Source organism: Rattus norvegicus, chromosome 3 (genome assembly GCF_036323735.1).
Source record: "Rattus norvegicus strain BN/NHsdMcwi chromosome 3, GRCr8, whole genome shotgun sequence".
In the NCBI taxonomy this organism is placed as follows: Eukaryota; Metazoa; Chordata; class Mammalia; order Rodentia; family Muridae; genus Rattus; species Rattus norvegicus.
Genome location: NC_086021.1, coordinates 167,881,576 through 167,899,214, shown reverse-complemented (window position 1 = coordinate 167,899,214; position 17,639 = coordinate 167,881,576). Strand labels below are relative to the sequence as shown.

The 17,639-nt window shown below is 46.1% G+C and overlaps 1 protein-coding gene across 8 annotated transcripts in view; it reads right to left on the bottom strand.

Annotated features, from left to right (window-relative positions):
* The window catches only part of Dhx35 (DEAH-box helicase 35), a 57,330-nt gene that overhangs the window by 28,086 nt on the left and 11,605 nt on the right, over nucleotides 1–17,639 (bottom strand). For all 8 annotated transcript variants that reach the window (XR_352762.5, XR_005501942.2, XM_039105513.2 and 5 more), the window contains exons 5-9: nucleotides 11,952–12,056; nucleotides 10,064–10,125; nucleotides 9,042–9,111; nucleotides 6,763–6,822; nucleotides 1,337–1,449 (exon numbers count right to left, since the gene is read on the bottom strand). Coding sequence is in view for 6 of the 8 variants with exons in the window: in XM_039105513.2 (XP_038961441.1) it covers nucleotides 1,337–1,449; nucleotides 6,763–6,822; nucleotides 9,042–9,111; nucleotides 10,064–10,125; nucleotides 11,952–12,056 (410 nt within the window). In the remaining 2 variants the exon portion in view is untranslated. The remainder of the gene's footprint in view (nucleotides 1–1,336; nucleotides 1,450–6,762; nucleotides 6,823–9,041; nucleotides 9,112–10,063; nucleotides 10,126–11,951; nucleotides 12,057–17,639) is intronic.

Sequence of the window (17,639 nt, the reverse complement as noted above, 5' to 3'; positions counted from 1 at the left end):
AAAATCAATACACACTCCTCTTTGTCTAGTGCAGCAACCAATAACAGGGCACAGCTAATGATACAGCACTTGCCTAACACATGTGAGGTCCCAGGTTCAATCCCCAGCACAAGAAAGAAAAGAACATTCAATGCAACACTTTGTATACATATGTACACAAAGTCACAATGTAACATTTCTATACATAATTACATGTCAACAATAGGCTATATTTCCTGAGACATAAAGAACATTCTGAATGGACCAGCATCATGGCTGGATTCAGTCTTGATACTCCTGTGCAGATTTGCATGCGTCTGTGGCCATTAGCTCGGCTGGAGAGAGTAGCGCAGTAAGAGCCCGACAGGAGGTACATAAATTATTTATCTCAGTAAGCAAAGACGCCAAGTCACAGAAAGCCAAGGCATATCAGTTTCAGTGCAGAAGCCCACTGCCCAAGCTAGCATTTCTGCTGCTATGATGAAACACCATGGCAAAAAGCAAGCTGGCATATTTATGTAAGTCAGAATCCATCACTGAAGAAGTCAGGGCAGGAACTCAAACAGGGAAGGGACCTGGAGTCAGGAGCTGATGCAGAAGCCATGGAAATGGCTTGCTCATTTTCATAAAACCCAAAACCACCCTCGAAGGTCCTTCCCCATCAATCACCAATTAAGAAAACGCATTACAGGCTTGCCCACAGCCCACACTTAGGGAGGCATTTTGTCAACTGAGGAATTGAGGCTTCCTCCTCTTGGATGACTCTAGCTTGTGTCAGGTTGATTAAAAAAACTAGCCCTCGGAGCACCATCGTCTTCCCATCCAGCACCTAGGGCTGAGTGAATGGAAATGGCAGACACTCCCTCCAGCTAGAGGGACCCAAAGATGAAGTTTATTTATTTTCTGGATTTATCAGGTGCTAAACTAGGCCCAGTAACTAGGTACAGCAAATTAGGATGGCAATTTCTTATTTGAAGGGACTCCTTCCAAAAGTACAAGCTAGATCTTCTTGCTGAGGACGTAAGGAACTGAAAGACAGGACTCAGCACTGTTTCCCTAACTGATGACACTCTGGAAACCCCCAGTTCAGAAAACTGCCAAACCACCTCCCATCAGCCTCCTACCTGACTGTCTCCTCCTAAACTGATGGCCACAGATGCATGTAAATTTGAACAGAAGTATCAAACTCTTAACAGTGATGCTGGCCCAGCTTCCAGAATTCTCCCAGTAACAGGAGCTGTACCATGCCCCCCTCATTGTCCTCCATTATGGAGGCAGATGATGTTCCTTTCCCTATTATCCTACATGACAGGTGAGGTCCCAAATCACCATCACCAAGAATCAAACATTACCAAACCTTTGTAGGTAAAAGATATCCACTGGAAATGTCCGTCCTTCCACTGTGAGTATCACACAGGTATCCCTGGCTGGGTCACTGGTCTCATTCTGGTTAAAGAAATCTCGAAATTTCTAAAATTAAATAAATATATAAATATTTTTTCACATTAGCTAAAGGGGTGGGGGGTGCACAGTAATCCATAGAAAGAAAGAAAATATAAGTGGACCACAGGAATTAGATACACACAATTACACACTGCAGAATAACTTGTTTTAGAGTCAGGCTCTGATGTGGCCCAGCTAGGCTCTAACTCACTAGTTAGCTGAGGCTAGCCCTGTACCCCTGATCCTCCTGCCTCCATTTCTTGGGTGCTGGGATTACAGGTGTGGACTATCCCATCACCTCACAAAATGCTTTCTTTTTTTTTTTTATGGCTCCACCAGGCCATCTCCCAACATGGACCAGCTTTCGTTTGTTGAAGACACGGTCTTGATGCACAGCTCAAGCAGACCTGAAACTCTATGTAGCCCAAGCTGCACCCAAACTCAGTATCCTCCTGCCTCTGCAAGTACAGACATGCATCACCACAGCCAGCTAAGTTTACTTTTCTCTTATTGAAACTGCAGAGGAAATTTCAGTGACAGATTCTGAAGGTTTGATTAGAAAGGTTAGAATTCAATGAACCTCAGCTAATTATCCCCATCCTCTATATTTTATTTAGCTGAAACTTAGGTGTGGCTCAAGTGTGGTAATTGTAAATCAGGCTGGGGGAGTGCTAATCTAGACAGCACATATCTAATCACACAAAGTTATCCGTTCACAAAGGTCTCCTTCTTGTGCACTAGGTGTGTCTCTGATGCATATTTACTTTCCAAGAGCTCAAGCCGTCTGACGGCATAAACAGTGTCTTCTCTAATCAGGAGCACATGCATGTTGACAGAGAATAGGACAGAACCACTTCCTAATCAATAAACCAATGTCCTTAGCAATGGAGATCCTGAGCCTGAAACACTACGAGAAAGAGGCTGGCAGCCAGGTTTAAACATTCCAGACGACTCAGAGACAGGACACAAGTAACACAGTCAAGACTGTCACCAACACCCAGGGTCAGCTGAGCCAAGGGCCATGGAAGGAGTGGAGAGCCTTAAAGACGAAGAGTGTCACAGGAGGAAAAGTGGGGACAGCAGGTCCAGGGCTGAAGGAAGAGGGCTTTAAGAAGGGCTTGCAGAACACAGCTACCACCAGGCCAGGTGGAACAGTGAATGAGGTAAGGCCATGATAGTGTTCCTGGATGGAGTGGACCACTGAGCCGCAGCTGCTGGAAGAGCTGAGGAGGAAGGACAAGAGCTACTCTTTAAAGAACACTCTGGATGCACTGAGACCCAAGGTCTGGATTCCTAAGGTTTTATCCTTTATCAACATTTGGAATATATAAATAAAAGCTAAAAACTCAGGCTGGAGAGGTAGCTCAGTGGTTAAGAGCACTGGCTGCTCTTCTGGAGGACCCAGGTTCAACTCTCAGCATCTACACAGTGACCCACATCTCTCTGACTCCAGTGACAAATGATCTGATGCACTTTTCTGGCCTCCATGGGCACTAAGTATGCAAGTAGTAGACAAATATATAGGCAGACAAAACACCCATACACACAAAATAAACAGTAATATTTTTTTCTTAGAAAGCCAGTAACTACCTCTCAAAAGTATATGGCCTGAGGCAGAATCAAGACAGACGGTGAAGCAAGCCCTCACCTGGAAGAATCTGAGTCAGCTTCAGGTGCTGGGGTCACAATGACATGAGCACTGCGTAAGAAAGGGAACAAGATGGAGAGGAAGGGGCACAGTCTGTGAGTCAAAATGGGAATGATTCGGACCTACAGTGCCACCCGTCAGCCCACGTCAGCTTCCTGTCCTGGGAAGCTCCCACATGGTCTAAGCAGCCATGTCTATGCCCTCTCTAACTCCTACAAGCCAACAAGACTGCAACATGCAAACTGTCCAGTGAGGACCCGACCAGAGGACTCAGGACCCACATCCTATGCCAGGAGACCCCACATCTGGCTGTCTCTCTTCAATGTTTCCCTCAGGAGTAGGTCCTGGATGTCCAGGCAAGGAAGGGGGAATGGAATGAATGGCCTATTGCTCAGCCTGAGCCCAGGTGAGCACTGCTAATGTTCCAGCAAGCCCTACATCAAAGCACACCAAGGAATGAATGACAAACCTAGGCTCTGCCTTCCAATTCAAAAGGTGTGAGGAGATCATCTACATCGCTATAGAGCTACTGCAGATGGAACTGAGGGAGGCGCTGTTCTCCGGTCTCTACGTCAAGACACTCGCACATGAGGCTCAGGGAACACTGTGGAAGAGGGAGAGGGTCCGGGAGCTTTCTGTGAGACTGTGTCTCCTAGTAGTATCAGAAGCTATAACCATAAAGTCTCATGAACATGCCTGCCTAAACATGAGCTCAACAAGGACAACAACATGAAACACAGACAGGGACAGACATGAAACACGGACAGGGAAAGCCCATGAGTCCTCAAGCCTACGCAAAGAACTACAGACAAGTAAGGAGTGCTGAGAGTGGGAGAAACAGTCTTCTTCCGGGAAAAGTACACGCACCATCTCTGCTTCTTCTTTAATACAAAGGCTCAGCCCCGAAAAAACACATACGAGAAACATACAGAGAAGAACTTAGGAATATGTGTGCATATACAGAGATGCATGTTAACAACAATAAATGAAAGAAAGGTTATGAACTCAAGAGACCAAGGACGGTGCATGGGGGTCAAGAAGAAGAAAAGGGAAGGGGGAAATGATGTAAGCGTATTATCTCAAAAAAAAAAAAGTTTAAAAAAAAGAGACCACATAGACAGTGATAATCAGTCCACACTTGTCCATTGGCAGTGAGCCGGGTGGGGGAGGGCACGCTTGGGCATTACACTTTCACCACAACTAAACCTGCTTAGAAAAAATGTTTCTAATGTTTAAGAGAGAAAGATGGGAGAGAAAGGACATGATTTGTGCAGCTGGAGCACAGAGGACAGGAGCGGAGGTGAGGCGATGCCCCTGAGATGGCCGTCTTGATGCTCTACTGTCACCTGGGAGAAAGAGTCCTCTGAGTGAGTGTCCAGAGCAGGCCGGCCTGTGGGCGTGTCTGTCAGGAGGGAGGGCTGTCTTGACTACATTAAATGCTGTGAGAAGACTCTAGCCCATCACGGGCAGCACCGTTCTGACTGGGTAAAATGTCTGGCTGGAGAGCTGGCTCCTGGGTTAAGAGAACCAGGGTTCACTGCCAGCACCCACACAGCTCACAACTCACAGCAACTCCAACCCCAGGAACCCAGCACCGTCTCCTGGCCACACAAGGCACACAGACGCACATGCAGGAAAAACACCTACACATAAGAGTAGTTTTCTTTTTATATTAATAAATGTTTAAGATGAGTAGGAAAGGGTAAGCTAAAGTAAGCAGGTATGCGTTTATTTCTGAGAAGTAAAATAAACACTTTTGTTCCTCAGTTCCTTTGCCAGAATATGTCATCAGCATCAGAAACGAAATTAAAACAGCTGCAGAGAACATTCCAGCATCCATCATGGTGGAGGAGATGACAGCTAAAGCACAGGGCGATGAGCAGAGATGACTGTGGGCAGCCTGGTGCCAAGAGTCCCACAGCCTATGGAAAGCTGGCAGGGCAGCCCGGTACACAGGAGGCACCTCTCACCACCCACAGGTGACAGAACAACAACAGGTGACAGAAGAACAAGCCAGGGCCAGACCCTCACCACATCTCCCCTGGCATAGAGAGCTGGCCTCCTGACTGGCATCTCTATAACTACTCCTGGGTCTCTACATAACACAAGAATGAGCTTCCCGAGACCCAAATATGGGCAAGCCACTGCCCTATGTCCTACACCGTCTGTGGCAAGAGGGATAAAACCATGAGGAAGACAGAGTCCCAGTCTAAGGACTCAAGCAACTCCTGCACATGCATCTGAAATCAGTGACTGAAACACACAGAAAGCTGTGCAAGGGGGCAGAAGCAGCAGGTGAGGCCGTAAAGGAAGGCCCTCTGAGACAGGGAGGTTCCCAAGGACCAGAGTTAAAGCCAGCAGGGCCATAGACATGTCTGGAAGAAAAATAGACTGGGAGAAAACCCTCCCTCATCCCAAGGAGAAGCCTGGTTTTCTCAGAAGAATAGAAGGGGACCAGTGGAGCTGATATAGAGAACACTAGACAGAGTGGAAGGAGACGAAGTCAGAGCAGCGACTGAGGACGGAGCACCCCTAGGGATGGGGCACCTCTGGGGATGGGCACCCCTGGGAATGAAGTACCCCTGTGGGGCCTAGCAGGAAGAGTTCTGGTAGCTCATAGCACTCAGGGTTCCTTATGGTTCCCACATAGTCAGGGAGCTCCGCTCACATTTTATTTCAAACCCTGCTAAAATGCCATCTCTTTGGTGACAAGTTTTTGACACTCCCGGCTGGCTGGAGTTAAGAGCAGTTTTCTTGGTTTCCTCAGCACCTTAACCTACCGAATACCTATTTATGTGTCTCCTTCCCTGGACTTGGGATCTATGAACCGCCTGTAACTAGCAGATGGCTGGCTATTTAGAATATATAAACAGCAAGTGCAAAAGAATGAGATGAGTTGGACTGTTGTTTTGGTTTTGTTTTTTTTTTAATAAAATATTAGTCATCAAGAGAGTAAATCAGCCATATAAAAACACAGGGACAAGGGACTGGGGATTTAGCTCAGTGGTAGAGCGCTTACCTAGGAAGCGCAAGGCCCTGGGTTCGGTCCCCAGCTCCGAAAAAGAAAACCAAAAAAAAAAAAACAAAAAAAAAAAAAAAAAAAAACACAGGGACAAAAGAGATGGCTCAGCTGGTAAAGATGCCTACTGCTAAGCCTGAAGACCTTCATCACGGGACCCATGTGGAGGAAGGAGAGAGCTGACTCCTCCAAGCTGACCTCTAACCTCCACGATGGCATGTGTGCCCCCTACCACACATATAAAAAGTAAAAACAAAACAAAACAAAAAACCACTTGACATGGAAATTACTATGTTAGAGGAGAAACTTTAATTACACCAAAAAATTAAAATAAGTATGTAATTTTCATAAGTAAATTCAAGAAATACAGCTTCACACTGACAAATAATTTTTAAAAAGCTGCCCATGTCAGAAGGACAACAGAGACACAGATGCTGTGTCAGGAGAAAGACAGCAGAGACAGACACAAGGCAAGTTGGGGACCATCAACCCCTGGGCTAATTACAGGCTAATCTCCACTCGCAGCTGAGGAGCACCATGGGACATCTAGAGCACCACATGGCCACAATAACGGGAGGTTGTTCTGTGGAAGACACGCTTTGGCCAGAGGTGCGCTTCCAAGGATATATCTGACAAATCCAGTGCTTATGCAGAAAGAAAGAGGTGCCCTTACCTCTGCGTCCAGAGTGGCTGAGGCCACTATCAGGCGAAGATCCCCTCGCTTTTTCTGAATCTGAAGAAGAAGGCCCAGAGAAATGATGATGGTGGTGGAACAATGCACAACCCTACAATCCTAGCCAGGCATGGGGACAAAGCCTGTAAATTCCAGCAGGCAGGAGGCGGAAGGGTCACGGGCTCCAGACCAGCCTGGGTTAGACAGAAACCCTGTCTCAAGGCAAAGAGGAGGCTCATTCATGAGATAGGGATGGTGTGACTGATGACGTCAGAGTCAGTGCGAGTAGACAATTCTTCCTGAGTTTAAAATGTCAGGACCTGCTAAATTGTGACCCGACAAAAATTTTGTGTGCAAATTATAAAGGGAATTTAAAGCTTTAATCCTAAGCCTAACCCACTGCCTAACTTTAACCCTAAATTTAAGGGCTGAATTTGAAACTATTAAAAATAAACACTTTCTCCTCACATCTGAGTTTTACATACATAAATACATACATACATACATACATACATACATACATACATACATACATACATTCAGTCAGAAATATAAAAAAGTAAAGCAAGATCCGTAATAGCAATTTGTGTGCTAACAGTTATTCAAAGAAATGTGGTCACCAGGCACGGCACATGTGCCATACTCAGGAGCAGCTATGGAAGGATGCTCAACGCTGACAAAGCCTGGGCAGAACTTCTCTTAGTTCTCTGCCCTTAGCATGATAACCTGGTAAGAAAATTCCTCATACATATTGAAAAGTCTGAACATCAGCCAAAGATAATGGAAAAAGATAACAACGAAGGCAGTTTATAAACTCCTAGCTGTGTGCCACTCCAGGAGACAGGCAGAGCCAATCCGTGTGCACTCTACACAGAGACGCAAGGCTGAGGAGATGGCGAGCATCTGAAACCTAACCCACCTTCCCTCACCTCACTGTGGACAGACAGTCTTATTTGTACAAAGGTGTATGTATAATTTCATCCTGAGATCCGTGTTGCCTTACTTTTAAGCCTTATGACAAATTATGACACCCAACAGGTCTGCCTAGCAGACCCCCCCAAAAAGCAGTTCCCAGTTTGCCCTATCCAGCCACCAGCCACACGTTACTATGAAGAGCCTTTGAAATATACTAGCATGATGAAAGACCAAAGTTATTTCAACAATTCCAATCTAAACTCACACAGGTGGCTCATGGTTACAATACAGGCTTGCACCCACACAGACACACAGACACACAGACACACACACAGACACACAGACACACAGACACTGGTTTGGAGATGCATATATCTGACAGTCAAAATCTGCACCCAGGCAGTCTTCCCAAGGCCACAGTTCTTGGTCATCCCAATCTACCATTTCTTTTTAGGCTCTTGTCATTGAGGATTTGTGCAGAGAAAACAACAAATTAAAAAACAAAACAAAACCAAAAAGTAGGAATGAGAGTGGAGGTAACAGCCAAAACCAGACAATGAACAAAAAAGGTCACTACAAATGCCTCTACTCTTGAGTATGTTTGAAATAATTTTTGAATATTTTTTGAATATTAAAAAGTTAAAAAGAGAAACAAAATAGAAATGCAGCACATTTAATTAGAGAGCGCTCACTGTCACAGGCCTGACATACACCTAGGCACACACAAGCCTAACAGGACTAGAAGGAAGTGGCAGACACCAGCAGCCTTTGTGCAGACTCTGAAAACACTGTCCTCAGGGGCTGGGAGGTGGCTCAGGGGTAAGGAGCACTGGCTGCTCTTCTTGACCTACTGCTCCCAGCACCCACATCAGGCAACTCACAACCACGTGTTAGTCCAGCTCCTGGGGACCTGATGCCCTCTTCTGGCCTTTGCAGGTACCTGTATGCATGTGGTACACAGACATACATTTAGGCACACACATACGCTCAACATAAATATAAAATGCTTGAAATAATAACTATGTTTTCATGGTGAAGAGAAATAATCCTGATATAATATTAAATATATAAGATACAAATTAGAACATATCATCCAATCCCACTGTGTTAAAACACACACACAGACAGACACAGATGGAAACACACAACACACACACACACACACACACACACACACACACACACACACACACACACACACACACCCCAACATTCGGCTCGTGGTTTTCTCTGAATGAGTAGGATGATGGGATAATTTTTTGCACTTTGTATTTGCTAGATTTTCTAAACTGCTGTCATTACTTTCCTAACCAGACAACAATACAAAAAACAGAGAAAGCAGAATGCTGGTACTGGAGTCTTACCTTCTTCAGCAAGCCAATAGCAATGTCCGTGTACAAGGTCCTCTCGTGGGCTTCGTCCAGCATGACGACACTAAGAATCAGAGGGATACCCTCAGTGAGCACGGCACATCACCCCACAATTCCACCCCGACCACCAACGAGACCTCGGGGTACTCAGCCCTCATGTCATGACATCAAATTAAGAGAAAACCCAAGTCATTCTCTATTCTCTGCCAATGATGACACGCCTACACTAGAAACGTGACTTTAACAACCTTACTGAGAATAATGACAACACACTATTTGCAAAGAGCTTCATCACTCGCCAGATTGCAGTAGAATTTAACAGCTGGTTTGAACTGGTATGTGTAATCTAGAACTCCTCGGAACACATCAAATAACAAATCCCAGCCACCTCAACGATGTTAAGGCATGAGAACAGCCAAAGACAGAGGATGACAGCTGTGAAACGCATGTGCCAGGCAGGGAGAGGAACAGGGCATCATCTCTCAAATGCCAAAGCTGTGGGGTAACCCTGTGCTCCCGGTGATGGGCAAAGACCCTAAGAGGGAGGATGAGCTAAGCCCTCATCTGATTTTGCGTATGGCATTCGACAGAACTGTGTCAGAGGGCAGAAGTGTGATCCTTGCCTAACATATGTGAGACCCCAAGTTCCATCCCCAGGTTTGCAAAATGAAAAGGGGGTTGGGAGCCCCAACACTGACAAGTCACGTCTCTGCAGTTACTACAATTCCTGGAGCATGTCAAAGGCAAGGTGGACAAAGACAAGGCAGCAGGTGCTCTAGTGACAGATGCGCACGGGCCTGTCTGCTCACGTTGGTGTCTGTCTACTTAATGTATCCAGTGTCGCTGCCAGCAAGAGGCTCCACTATCCACCAAGGGCAGAGAGAGCCACCACTGGCAGAGAAGACAGTTGAGGGCAACCGAGCAGAAGCAAGTCTCAGCTACTCACCCAACTGATTCCCTCCCAGTGTCTAAGTGCATTTTGGGAACATTAGGGAACCACAGGAGCCCATGCTTACCTATATTTTGTTAACAATGGATCAACCATCATTTCTCGGACCAGCATGCCATCTGTAAGGAACTAAAAAATTAAAAATGCATAGACAAATTTATTTACGTTGATGATTCAAGTTCAAGTATAATCTCTGTTCACATGCCAAACAAACAAACAAACAACCCCAGACCGCACCCTGAGGATGTATCCCAGCGGTTTCATCCAACCAGCAAAGGAACTGTTTGCAAAACAACAAAAACAAACAAGGATCCCACACTGGGCTGCAGACCTGACTAATGTTACTGAGCATCAGTGGCAGTCAGTGTAGGTGACAGGGATTCTCTGCTGCCATTATTTACTATGTTAATGAGCTGTGAGTCTGGGAAAACTCAGCGTCCTCAACCCCCACCAGCAGAGCTGCAGAGTCGCCCTCCCACAGCTGCTTCTACTTCTGCCCGGCCTTACTGCTGGCCCGCCCTACCTCTACCCGCTGTGAAAACCCAGCCTGAGAGCTTGCCATCTCCAGCCTCAGTCCTCGCCCATCAAATGATGTGATCCAATGACTTCAGTGAAAACTGAGTAGGACTGATAAACACGATTAAAACGCTTCAGAAATGAGCAGTGACTAGTGGATGCTGTTATGTCATTCTTATCACAGAACAAAGTCAGTGCATAAATAAGCACGTCCCTCAGTGTCATCTCACTTTGACTCTAAGAGTGGGATGTGTTTCTAAGATAGGTGGCTGTCACCCACAAAAGCAAACGTGGAAAGTTCTACACTGAGTCTTACCAGACAGAGCTTCTCATGAACCCAAAGAGTCCCCTGACCAATAACCTACCCAACGTTAACTGGTGACATATAAATAAGGCATAAACAATGTTCCCTTTACCTGACAACATGCCAACAAGAATTTGGCAAACAAGGTCTGTGTTGGTTATTTTTATATCAGCCTGACACACTAGGGTCATCTGGGAAGAGGAACCTCAACTGGGAAATCTTCACCAGGTTGCCCAGTGGGCAAGTGTATGGGCATTTTCTTGACTGAGGACTGGAGGGAAGGGCCCAGCTCACTGTGGGCAGGAGCACCCATGAACACGCTGTCCTGGGTGTGTAAGAAAGTGGGCTGAGCAAGCCAGCAAGCAACACTCCTCCGTGGCCTGTGCTTTAGTTCCTGCCTTGTGTTCCTCCTGACTTCCCTGGATGGTAGACCACAAGCAGTAAGGTGAAACAAACCATTTCTCCCCAAGTTGCTTTTGGTCGTGGTTTTATCCCAGCAATAGAAACCCTACCTAGACCAAGGTCCATTTTCTTACAAATGGCTCCAGTGTTCACTTAGACCATCTGAACAGTTGTAATTCCTGTGCTCCAGGCTGGAAGGCACCTGGGTCTCAGGACCTCGATTCATTTCAGTAGACCTTGCTCTACTGCAGTATTCAACAGTGGTCCTAGCACACCGGTGAGCAGGAGACTGTTGAACTGATTACCACCCATTCCCACGATGCTAATTACTGTATTATTAGCTACATTGTCAAGTACGGCTGAGACAGAACCCATTACTTAGATAGTCCCGACTAGTCAACCACTGTGATCCACCCTGGACTGGTTTACACCAGTTCACCCTGTGTTTGTCTGTACAGCTTTGTTTCTGTATGTACAGCATGTGTATAAGAAAAGGGAACTCCGCATCCTCACACATCACCAGTGAACACGACAACGGTGAGCCACTGACCTCCCAAACCTTGGCCATAGACCAGGGATAAATCTTAATTCTGTGTTCTTGCCTGTGCTAAAATTCAAGGGCTCATTCATTCAAACTACTCTGGTCTTTGTAGAAGACTAATGTCCCCAGGGGACCTTGTTCCCAAGCAATCCCCTCCCTTACCCATCCTAGAAGTCACTGTGAGCACTTCACCTTAATTCTGGTCGCCAGTGGGTCGGTGCAGTCATCGAAGCGGATACAGTAGCCCACCTCGTGGCCCAGCACTGCACCCCTTTCATCAGCTACTCTCCCTGCAACCTTTGGGAAGAAAGACCATGCTGAAAACAGAGACACTAATCACTGCACAGAGCACATGCGACAGGAAACGTAAAGATCATATTAAATAGTACGTGAATGATGAGAAGAGGCAGGTCACTAGAGAGCAGGGAATACTGACTGATCAAGTGATACATCTCTCCATTCTGTCATGGTCTTGGGACAACCTAAAACGTAAACAAGGGCTAAGCATAGTGGTGAACACCTTTAATCCCAGGCAAGGGGGGTCTCTGTGAGTTTGAAGACAGACTGGTCTAAGTAACTGACCTAGGCTAGCCAGAAGAACACAGTGAGGCCCTGTCTCAAAATCAAAACAAAACAGACAGCATACAAAATAAAAGGAAAAAAAATCACACAATGATTTTACAGATCAATGTTGAGGAACTGAACTGTGGGTATAGTTCAGGAGTAGAGTGTTTACCTAGAGTGCAAAGCCCCGGATTAAATGACCAGCACCAGAGGAAAAAAGGGGGTGGGGGTGTCAAAGAAACTACGCAAAATTCAAAAGATCTGAGCCAATATGAAAAATTAAAATTGCAGACACTGCAGTCTTTTCAGATAAGCCATGGGTTCAAATCCAAAGCTAGCTTGGCAGTACCACACTTGCAAAAAGTCTGAGTTCCGATCCTCATAAAGGGGAAAAAATGAAGGACGAAGAAGAAGGGAAGAGGAGGATGGGGAGTAGGAGGAGGAGAATTCAGCTCTAACTCTGGCCAAAGCAAGAAGGGATGGAAAGGAAGCAGTGAGCAAGCCCCACTCCTAGAACACACTACAATGGGCAACTCTTCATGTTCACACACCTTAAAATAAGACTGACCTAGGAAGGCAGGAGACCAGGATGGCTCAACACAGAAGTGGGCCAAGGGCATCTTCTCTTTGAAGGCAAACATATTTGTTTTGAGAAAGGACAGACTAGTGTCTTGAGAGACTAACGGAGGATCCACGTGACCGTAGCAGAATAAAGGAGAAGACAAAGCAGAGAGTATGAGCACTGCCACGGGCACACTACAAATGAAAGACTACGGCACATGCTCATAACCCTGGGAAGCAGAGGCATCAGAATCAAAGGTTCAAGGCAACCCTGGGAAACACAGCAAGACTATCTGAAAAGGGGAGAGGGGTGCTGAGGAGATGGCCTGGTGTTTGCCTTGCTAGCATGAGGACCTGAGTTCACCCACATACAAAGGCTGGAGTGGAAACATGATATTAAAATCCCAGACTGGGAGGCCAGTGGATTCCTAAGGCTGCCTGCCCTCCCAATGAGCTCCAGGCCAAGGAGAGAACCTGTCTCCAAAGAGCAAAGTGGCACCTGAGGAAGACACATGTAGTTGTTTTCTAGCCTCAACACCCTCATGTGTACACACACACACACACACACACACACACACACACACACACGTATACAGACACACACACACAGAGACACACGTATACAGACACACACACACACACACACACACACACACACACACACACACGATGAGTGTAGAGAAGTTAAAATCCTTCTAGCTAGATCCATAAACTGTCTGGAAAAGACCTTCAAAGCTTACAGACTAGAAGAAGGTATCTAAAATAAGAGCCAGGCAGTCGCTATAAACCCAGCTCCCTGGAGAGGAGAGGGCTCTAGGGTGTGCACAACCTCAAAGCACAAACCAATGTAAAGGGGCAATCACACTGACTAGTTGTTTTTTCAAAGAAAGTCCACATTTGCTATTTACACTACCTGATAGAAAAGAACAAAGCTAAGCCTTGAGGCAGCACACCCAGCCAGAGGAAGCAGGCAGATGTCACTCTCCTCGGGCCAGACACCCCAAACCCACCGTCTCTGGTCTGAGTTTGCCTTCAGTTGTTCCAAGAAGGGACCTGGGGCAGCCCAGTCTCAGAAACACAGAGACTCAACTCCCTGAACTCAGCCATCCCCACCAAGTGGGGCCTGGCACTATCTGCCATCACCTGACAAGCACGTGAAGATCAGAATCGGCCCCACCCAGTGACTTGAAATTATAGATCTGACAAGATCCACACAGAATCAATCATCGAGCAGTCGGTTCACACCACTCGGTGTTTCAAAACGTCTTATGAAAGCAGACGCACCCTGCTCTGCTCTGCCTCTGGAGGGTGTACCTCTCCATGCCCGGCGTTTCCCAGGAGGCTTAGCTATCATGGTTGTTCTGAACTAACCCTCCACATCTCAGGTAAGGCACAGAGGATGTGTGTAGAGATACTGGGATGCGGGCTGGGAAGAGGGAGAACAAATGAGCCAACCGCCTCATTAAAAACAACCATTTTGTGGGTGGGCAAGTAAAACCAAACTCTTCTCCTCTTGGTATCTCACTATTTGCATACAAACGCCTTGGGTGCATGCATGCATACGTGCTTGTGTGTTTGGGCTGGAGAGACGGCTTGGTCATTAAGAGCATACACTGCTCTTGCAGAGGACCCAAGTTCTGTTCCAGCAGCACATCTGGCGGCTCACAAGGGCCTCTAACTCTAGCTCCAAGGAGATAAAGGGGTCTGGCCTCATGGACACCAGCACTCACTTTTAACTAAGTGTAGTGGCACACATCTGTAATACCAACACCCAGGAGGCTGAAGCAGGCAGTCTGCCAGTTATAGACCACGCTAGGTTATGGGCACAAGCTTCTCATCTTCAAATAAATACACAGATACACCAGCTACATACATAAGATTTATTCTCAAACCTTTTTGTTTCGCCATTTATAGTCACACAGAGTTGCACTGTTGGCTTCGTTTGATTATCTATATTTATTTATTACAAGTATGTATAGATGTGTATGTACCTGGGCCACAGAGTTCCTCTGAGGGTCAGAGGACAACCTGTGGGAGACAGTTCTCTTCCTCTACCATATGGGTCCTGGAAATCAAACTCAGATAATCAGACTTGGGCAACAAGCACCTTCACTGGTGAGACATCCTGCCGACCCTCTGCTGGTTTAATAAACTTTCACCTCTACTACTTACACTGCACTCTTCACAAGTCCACCAAACTCAACAGATCCCAGTCACCAAACCACTGCTCCATGGCAAGTTGGACCGAGATCGTGTGCAGCACAGTGGCTGAGAAACAGCAGGACATTCTCATGTCGACAAACACAGGGGTTCTGTGGTCCCGAATCTGAGAGGGAAGATTAAACCTGGACTGGTGAGACCAGCGACTCTCCTTACTAACTGCCTCTCACAGAGATCGAGCACAACTTCTGGAGTCCGGTCATGGACTCAGTCTGTGCACACAGCACACCTCTGAAACTCAGCTTTCCAAGCATCGCAGCACTTCACTGCTCATGGTTAATTTAAGCATTCTTTGCTCTACCAAGGGAGAGCCTGCAGTTGCACGGAATGTTCTCTATAGCTACAGACTTGGAGCTAAAATGAAACTGATTTAGGAGCTGGGGTTTCAAACCACACATAGGGAAAACTGCTCCAACTTTTAGCTGACTCGTCTTTCAGTGACATAAAAGGTTAACTCACTGCAGATTCCAGAGAAGAAAGGCTGAGGGCTGCTCTTTCCCCACGAGGAATAGGAGAAAATCACTGCTGTGTGCACATGCCATCAGGGAAAGGCAGCCAAAACTCGGGAGGAAACCTTATACAAATGTGCCTGTCCAGCAGACTTAGCTGATAAACACATGCTATCCCTCTGAGGGTTTTTCATGTTTATGGCATTACCCACTTTTAGGATTTGTAACCTTGTATAACCTCTCATTCTAAATATTCACTTCTGTACTAAAAAGATCCAAAGACTCAGGTAAAAATGAAATGGAAGCAAGTGAAATAAACATGACTAAAAGTAATCAGGCGGCAGGATTGGAGTAGGACCCTGCTACAGCACCGGCCCAGCAGCACCAGGCTCTACGTCAACCAACAGTCCTAAAACAAACAAACGAACAACCCACCCCACTGTGCAAGTTTACAGGAAGTCCTAGAGAAGAGTGTATCAGGAGAGACCTAACAACACTCAAAACAAAGGACATACACTTACACAGTGCACTTAGAAAAGCAGTAAACAATCAGAAAACAATACACCATAATACAACATAGAGAGCTGAAACAGAGATTTCTGAGTTTATCCACATCTGGAGGAAAACAAACCACAACGTTCTGAAAAAGAACCCATTCAAGTAGACAAAGCAGCCGAGAAGATGTGACGCCCTACTGGACCTCAGTACCAAAAGACAAAGGAGCAAAGTGCAATTCCAGGAAACAAAAGTGTGACCCTAGAGTCTGGACAGGTAGCTCAACAGCACAGCGCTTGCACAGTGAGTCTTGGGCTCCATCGCCAGCACAGAACCCAAGAAGAAGTGGAGGGGGGAGAAGGGAAAAGAGAAAAGGAGAATAGGAAAGGAAAGAAAGAAAGGAATGGTATAGTAAGACTACATTCAAATATTCTCAAACATGATTTTTTTAAAAAATTACTGAATGTGGGGCAGGAGAGAGAGTGGTTAAGAGCACTGACTCCTCAAGCAGAAGACCTGGGTTCAATTCTCAGTACCCACATCTGTAAGTCCAGTCCCAGGGGATCTGATGCCTGCTTCTGGCCTCTGTGAGCAGGGAACATAGTACAGTGGCATACGCTCAGGCAAACACCCATACACATAAAATACTTATAACACATAAAATCTTAATAACATAATTTTTTAAATATTTTAAGTCTTTAAATGAAAATCATGGTGCTGTATTGATGAAGGAAGGGAGTCAGAGTCTGCCTCCTCCTCTCATAACACACACTTGAAAAATAGGCCAGGCACAGAAGCTCACATTTGTGTGTTCTGTTGATAGCGATTGTTGTTGTTGTTGCTGTTGTTGTTGTTTCTGACACAGGGTGTCACTATGGATCCTTGGCTGGTCTGGAACTAGCCAATATAGACCAGGCTAGGCTGAAACTCATAGCAATCCACCTGCCTCTGCCTCCTGAGTGCTGACACTTAAGGCATGCACCACCACGTCTAGTATCCGGGGTGGCTAAGCAGAAGGACTGCTTCAAGATGGAGGCTAGCTCCAGCTACGTGAGACTGTCTCACAAAGAAAAGAGGAAAGGAGAGGAAAATCACTGTGAAATCATTCTGAAGGCTTTCTGTCAGTTTTTTCTGTTTTCCAGCTTTAATAAATTCTCTTGTGATGAGAAATGTGTCTCCAGGTCCAGAGCTGCCCCATTTTACTATCTCACTTCGGTTCTCCCTTTTGCTGTAGTTAGTACACGTAAACAGTCATAACCCCACACTTAGAAGAGCCTTCCTGTCCAGCCTGCAGCTGCTTCTCCAACCACGCCCCCTTACCATGGAGAGAAATGTGAAGTGACACTTGCAAGTGCCCACAACCCTTCTGCTGGCAGATCTGGGCTTTAAACAAATATAAACCTTTATTCCCTAAGCACTTTACCACTAAAAGGTTCATAACAGCAGCTATCAATTAGGCAAATTTCTAATCATAGCTCTTCTTAAGCTCAACTCTGAAGAAGTGGCTTCTACTACTTGGTATTATTTTAGGAAATAAGAAGGAACTGATCGAGGAGACAGAAAGGGCAGGCACAATCTACAATACAAAGAG